The sequence below is a fragment of the Asparagus officinalis genome, chromosome 5, assembly GCF_001876935.1.
Source record: "Asparagus officinalis chromosome 5, Aspof.V1, whole genome shotgun sequence".
NCBI lineage: Eukaryota > Viridiplantae > Streptophyta > Magnoliopsida > Asparagales > Asparagaceae > Asparagus > Asparagus officinalis.
This window is the reverse complement of record NC_033798.1, coordinates 75,773,895-75,781,149: the sequence shown is the minus strand read 5'-3', so window position 1 is coordinate 75,781,149 and position 7,255 is coordinate 75,773,895. Positions and strand designations below refer to the sequence as shown.

The 7,255-nt window shown below is 40.8% G+C and overlaps 1 protein-coding gene across 1 annotated transcript; it reads left to right on the top strand.

The window, feature by feature from the left end:
• On the top strand, window positions 5,938-6,880 carry LOC109843956 (protein E6-like). Its single transcript, XM_020412951.1, has one exon. It carries the CDS (start codon window positions 6,227-6,229, stop codon window positions 6,659-6,661), a length of 435 nt encoding a protein of 144 aa, XP_020268540.1. The 5' UTR covers window positions 5,938-6,226; the 3' UTR covers window positions 6,662-6,880.

Sequence of the window (7,255 nt, the reverse complement as noted above, 5' to 3'; positions counted from 1 at the left end):
CAATCTCCTCGATAAAATACTAAAAGGATTAAAAGCAGGGCTTATCTTAGCTAAAGTATTCCAGACTCCTCGATAAAATAGTGAGGAGGCTAAAATACTTTAGAGGGGGTATCTGTAGGTATTAAAAATTATCTATAAAGCCCCAAACACAGCTCAAGACAAAGAGAAGATGAAGAACATCATCAACTAAGTCACGGAAGATTATCTGATGCAAGAAGAAGCGAAGAAGCATGCAAAACGATGAAACGTCGGACTCAAAACTGTCTCACAACTGGCAAGATAGTATACATTATCTCGTGGGCTGAGACAGTGTAGAGTGTCTCGACCTGTGAGACATGAAACACTATCTTAGCCATTGTGAGACAGTGTGACACGTTTTTTAATAGTTTTCTCGAGTTTCGTGCGGTCCACATGGCTCCATAACTGCTTGGGAACATCCATAAATACGGAGAGGCCATTACAAACTAAAAATCCATCCAAATCACGATTGGTTTTGAATTCTTATCTTCAATAACAGCTTCCAAGGGCTATAAATACCCCCCGGCGCCCATATGCTCGAGGAGGAAGGGACCGGTAAGTATGGAGGTTTTGGGTAGATCTGAGAGCAAGTACCCACGATTTGAGAGAGAGAGAGAGAGAGAGAGAGAGAGAGAGAGAGAGAGAGAGAGAGAGACGATCTCAAACATCAATTTGATATCGGGAAGAGTGATTATCTTACCTTGCTGAGATATCCACTTTTGTTCTTGTTTCTAAGATATAATATTAACATAAAGCCTTCTTCACGATCAACCCGGGTAGTTGAATCGGCGATCCACGGATCAAAATGTCCCCGGCACAGGCAAAGATCTCACGCAAGCAACGACTAATAAATAGTTTTTGTGTGTATTTCTAGGGAATATCCTCTTTTTTGTTTTCTTTGTAAAGATAAGTTTTACAAAAAAGCTCACTCTTTTGCTTCTATTATAAACGATAAACGTTGTAAATGGAAGTTGCAATAAAAATCATTCCCAACGCAAACACTCTTTTTCTGTCGTTATTTGATAAACACCAGTTTTTCATGGATTATTCTCCTTTGAGGATGTTAAGGAGATTGATTTTGTCTTCTCCGATTGATGTAGTCCTTCTTCTTGACCTGGCTCCCCCAGCTTCTTCTGTAATTGATCCTCTAGATCACTAGAGTTTGGGAGTGAAACTTCTGGTGAAGCCCACCAAGACGAGGCTTCATCAAACACAACATTCATTGATGTGTAGCACCGTTCGGTTGTAGGATCACAACACCTCCATCCTTTTTTTATTGCCATACCCTACAAATATACATTTTACAGCCTTTTTATCGATCTTGCTACGTAAGTGATCAGGCACAAAGACATAACAAACACAACCGAAAACTCTAAAATGGCTTACAGTTGGGTTGGTATTCCACAACTTCTGAAAGGGCGACATAAACTCTAGCTTCGGTTATGGTAGTTGATTGATCACGTGCGCCGTAGTCTTCATACACTCGGCCCAAAAACGTCCTGACACGTTCTTGACATGGAGCATGTTTCTGCAAATTTTGGCGAGGTGGCGATTCTTTCTTTCGGCTATGCCATTCTGCTGTGGAGTATTTGGGCACGTTAGCTGTCGTTAAATCTTGTGCTACTTCAGGTAGTCGTAAAACTCCTTCGATGTGTACTCTCCCCAGTTGTCTGTGGGTAGGCAACGAATCTTCTTGTGAGTTCTCCTTCGACTTCGTCTCGAAAAGGCTGGAATTTAGAGAGTACCTCAGACTTTTCTTTCATAAAATCAACCCAGATATACCTCGAGTAATCGTCGATGAAAGTGATCATGTACCGCATCCCACCGATTGATTTTTGTTTTACTCGACCAAATACATTTGAGTGTACAAGGTCCAAATGTTCCTTGGCTCTGAATTGTGACTCCTGATACGGTAATTGATGTGCCTTGCCGTACTAACAACCTCCGCATATGAGCCCTCCTCAAATCTCCAAGTGTGGGAGCCCCTTCAACATTGACTTTCCCATCATAATCTTGAGCTTGTGATAGCTCACATGGCCCAAGCCGAGCATGCCACAGATCAGTCGTCTTATTCTTTTTGGCCTTATCTATGTATGCAGATTTTGTCGATATCACATAGACATATTCTACCTTCCATCCCTCCATGACATGTTCTCCTGGTGGCTTTAAATTTCGATTGACTTTTACATCTTGTGGCCCAAATACTACATAATTTCCAGAAGCTGTTAATTGGGAAACAGATAGAAGATTCTTTTTCATACTAAGTACATGGTATACATCTTGTAGTTGTATGCGATTTGGATTGTAGCGTTGTATAAATGTAGTCTTTCTGATGTGTGTGATAAGTAATCTTGAATTATTCGCTATTACAACTTCTTGCCCGCCTTTATACTCCTTCATGTTGACAAGTTTCCTCTTATTTCCCGTCATGTGATTGGAACAGCCAGAATCAACGATCCAATCTTTATTATAGCTGATTTCTTCTCGATCTGAAACCGCTGCAAATGCGGACTCAGATTCTTCTACAATCAAGGTAAGTGTCATACCAACAACCTCATCTTCGTCGACCAGTACATCTTCAATTATGGCCACGGATGCTTGGACATCTCATTCTTCTTCATTATCTTGACATCTGTGTGGTGTTGTAGCATTGCCTCTGCAGGCCTTCTCTTGTAATAGCAGTCTCTGGCAAAGTATCCTTTCTTCCCACAGTTGTAGCAGCTGTTGTCAGGTCTCCTTGCTCGACAATCACCTTGCTCCTCATGATGTTGTGTTCTATCGATGTATGGTCGTCCTGGCTGTCTCCTTAAACCAACCTTTCCATACTCCTCTTTTCTCGTGCCTCTTGATTTGCCTCTCTCCTTGCTGTTGAAGAGTGCTTCATCTTTACTTTTTATTGAAACGACCGCCATTTGTTTGGCTAGGATTTTCTATGTAGCGAGCAAACTCTCCAACTCTAATAATGTTAGTTGAGTCGGCCACCTATGTGCAACAGCAATGAGGCCGTGATATTCCGGTCTTAAATCATGGATGATTATTCTCCTCAGCCTTGCATCAGATACTTTATAATCTAGATCTAGTTGAGCAATATCCGAACAAAGTGATTTTACTTGCTTGAAGTACTGACTGGTTGTCAGCTCCTTCTATTGCAAGGTCATCAATTGATTCTCTAAGAATTGAAGTCGAGCATCATTCTTCTTCGAAAAAAAGTGTGGCGAGCGTATCACATGCCTCCTTCGAAGTTCTGGCATCTCGCATGTAATCTACGAGATCTTCTTCTACTATGGTCTTTAATACATACATAGTCTTGTCGGCTTTGATGTTCCACTTGCTTAGTACTTCGTTAGCCTCCCGAGGTGTTGTAGTTTTAGCACCTCCGATGACCTCCCAGAGGTCTTGTCCTTATAAATAGGACTTCATACATGTCTCCAAGTAGCTATAGTTATTAACATTGAGTTTCTTGAGTGTAGTAGTCGTATTTGCCAGATTCTCCATCGTGACGTGGTATTGCTTCAGTACCTCCACGCAAGTCTGGTCCCTGACCAACCAACTTCATAATCCCGGACTGAACACGAACTTCGACCTTCAAGAATGCCGATAGGATCACCGTAGAAGAGAGCAGGTCTCTAACCGCCTTGCTTCCATCACGATCTACAACTTACACTATTTCATGTGAACAGTAACCGTACATATAAACAGTAGCCGTATTTATGAATAGCAACCATACTCGTGAATAGTACCTTACTCGTGAATAGTAACATGTACTTTCAAATTGTAAATGATAATCTAACTTATTTTCTGATTCGGAGGATCCACCTTTGGTGGCAGTCAAAGAGCATACGATAAGCAGATACACGCACCATAATTCCGGCTCTAATACCACTTGTTGAGTTGAGAGGAGTGGTGGACACTAAGACACTAAGAAATATATTGTTATTATTTTTTTAGTGGTACAAACACCCTATACTCTCAAATACAAATACTCTCTTTCTCTCCCTCTCTCTCTATCTTTCTCTTTCTCTGCTATTGAGATGCCTTACAAATCAAACTTAGGGGGGTATATATATATAGGCTTTCTTATGGGGTAGGTATACACTATCAGGGGTTATAGGGATTACTTGATTACCGTAGCAAGTTAATTAGGTGGTGGGGTTAGGTAAAGCTGCTGACATCAACAACTCCTTCAATTCACTTTACATTTGCCAAACACCCCTTAATTATACATCATTCCGTTGACTATTGATTCGTCCATTAGAGTCACGTTGATTAGGCTCCTTCCAATTAACCAAAACGTCGTCATCAGTCATCACCGCACAATCCCACTATTTTCTGTTGGCCGCGATTTTACATTAGATTTCCTCCCGAGACGCCAAAAGTCCAACAAGATCGTGATAAGGCCGAGTGTGCGACTCGAAATGGGACCGATAATTAAACAATCTCCATATATACTTGTCTAACAAAACATCAGTACTCGCTTCATTGTAAGCATTGTTGTGATAATTCCTCGATCTCCATGAGAACAAAGTACACAGCTTGTAGGCAACAACAACGTATTAATCATAATGAACATGCTCAACATATACCAAGAAGTTTAATTTGGTACGTAAGAACACGCGTAGTTTCTATAAATTTTGATCATAATGAAGTGGAGAGGGACTAGCTCTGCTAATACGAACAGTGCTCAAAATGATCCGATAAATATACGCGCCTGCAGTAGTAAAGTTTGCCCGCATAATTCTTCCACGCTTTTCTTCAGACTAAAACCAAGTCCTGTTCCGTTTGAATGTGCTGCTTCACACTCTTGAATGATTATGACGGGGGAATCATAGCGCCTTTGCTAACGACAGAAAGGGAAAGGCATCATTTGTCAATGGCCAGAGACCTGCCTCCACCATCTGATTGCTCTCTAGCCAGCTCCTTTTTCAACACCTAAAAGCTCTCCGTTAATCGCGCTGCCTCGAGAGCAAATCGATCTGATTTTCCAATTAATTATTAAAAAAAATCAAGATCCTAATAGAAGTATTATAGTATTTTTTGAATCTTTAGTTATAATCAGCGTCATATATAGACCTATGTCTAAATTAAGTTGTTCCTCGTATATATGCGGTGCTAATTAGCGGCGTAGTGCTACGTACACGATTAAGGTGCTTTTTTGTTCACTGATCAGCAAAACATATATAGTAATGGACACTCTAAACAGTCGGTCATCTTGACTTTTTCCCATTAAAAATAATTAATATTTCTTAACATTGTAATTTGCACACTAATTAGACTCGAGAATATTTTTGGTGACTGCAAGCGATATGTGTGTATTATTACATAAGGTTTGATGCGGGAGGGAACACACACATGCAGCGTGCTAGTCGCCATAATGCACGGCCCACCTTCCCCCTCAATCCTCGCATCATCACTCGGAGACACCGGCCAATCCCCTCTCTGATTCTTACTGTCACGCCCTTGCCCTGCTCTAACCAAAAATGAAATGGTTAATTGCACAAATTTTTTTTTTGGTTGGGTTGGATTGGGAGTGGGTGGGGCCATTAAACTTTAATATTTTCTGATCGGACATCCTACCTGTAATTTGCAAATAATTATAATTTTCTTGAGAGGATCCTTAACTGAGGAGAAAGGACACGTCGGCTATAAATTATAAATGTTAAAATTTAATGCTTTTCTCTTGAGGACATTTTAGTTAAAATATAGGTATGTGCAAGAGAAATTTTTTTTGAAGTTCAGTGAGATGACACCACAAAGTTTAAGAAAGGAAGTTATACGAGGTAAAAAAAAAAGTTCAGAAAGATCGTGTGCAAAACCACCAATAGTTCAGGGGATTTTGTGAAATTAATCCAGAATAAAATCGCCATCTCTCCCCTCTCTCTCTCTCCCCCTCTCTCCTTCATTTTATATGTATATATATATGCATACATCCAACCTCACCAACATACACATCCCTTAACCTCTTGCTAACCAATTTCATTCATGGCTTCCTTCAGGGACAACTCCCTCCCTCTCTTCCTCCTCTTCCTCGCCTTCTCCCTCCAAATTCAAGCGAGAGAGAGCCAATTCTTCAGCAAAGTATCCCCGGCCTCCATCGCCGAGGAGCCGGCCACCGAGCTCCCCCCTCTTCCCCTCAACCACCACCGCCACCACCACCAAAAACAGCTACAACTTCAACAACAACAACAACAACAACAACGGTCATGCTTATATGGAGCCTAACAAAATTCCCTCAACATTCACAAACCCCGAATTCCCAACCGAAAACTACGAGAATGAGGAGAAGAGAAATGTGAATACTTACAATACCCCCTTCACGTTTTCGGATGAGGAGTTCAGAAGATATGAAAGCAAGAACGTACCGAGTTATTCACAGTACGATAAGCAGCAGCAGCAATATGGGATGAGCGATACGAGGTTGTTGGAGAATGGCAAGTATTTTTACGACGTGAATGCGGAGAGATACGGTAAGGGGAATACGGAAGAATACGGTGGAGGATATGAGCCGACAAAGGGAAATACGGAAGAATATGATAGAGGATACGAGCCGACGAAAGAGAATACGGAGACGACGTATGCGAATGAGGAGGGTAGGGATGGGTATGAGTACAAGAAGGAAATGAGCCGAGATGACTACGAGCCATGAAATTTGTGGAGGGGAGAGTGAGAAGGATTAAGGGGATGCTAGCAATTTGTGCGGGTAATAAACTAGGAAATTTGTGTAGCTAGGCTATAAGATGTGGAGTCGCGCGCGTAGTACGAAATGTGTTCGTGATATGTTTGGGCTTATATTCGAATTGTTGTTGTTCAATTTACATGGATTTAGCAAAGTTATGTGAATGATATGAGCTCTGATTCTGTTTTACAAATTATGTTATGTACGAATAGGACAGGTAAAGATCGTAGGTGTGTGATTCTTAGTGGATCGGGTTTAAGCTTGAGATGCTTGGTCCAACAATTATCCCACGCTTTATTTTTTTAAATCATCCCGATTGTTATAATCAAAGTTTTCAGAAGAGGTTCTTGATTGAAATCCGGATGGTTCTTCATAACATGAGATATATCCATGGACGAGCCTCAGATTCTCTCTTTTTATTCCATTCTTAATTCATAAAGGAAAAAACTCAGGTTAACTGTCCTCTGGGCGCCTATCATATACATCGATTTTATTGAGTTCTGCTGTTGAATGATGCTTAATTTGATTGTAATGTTAGCAATATATAGTCTAGGAATTCATTTA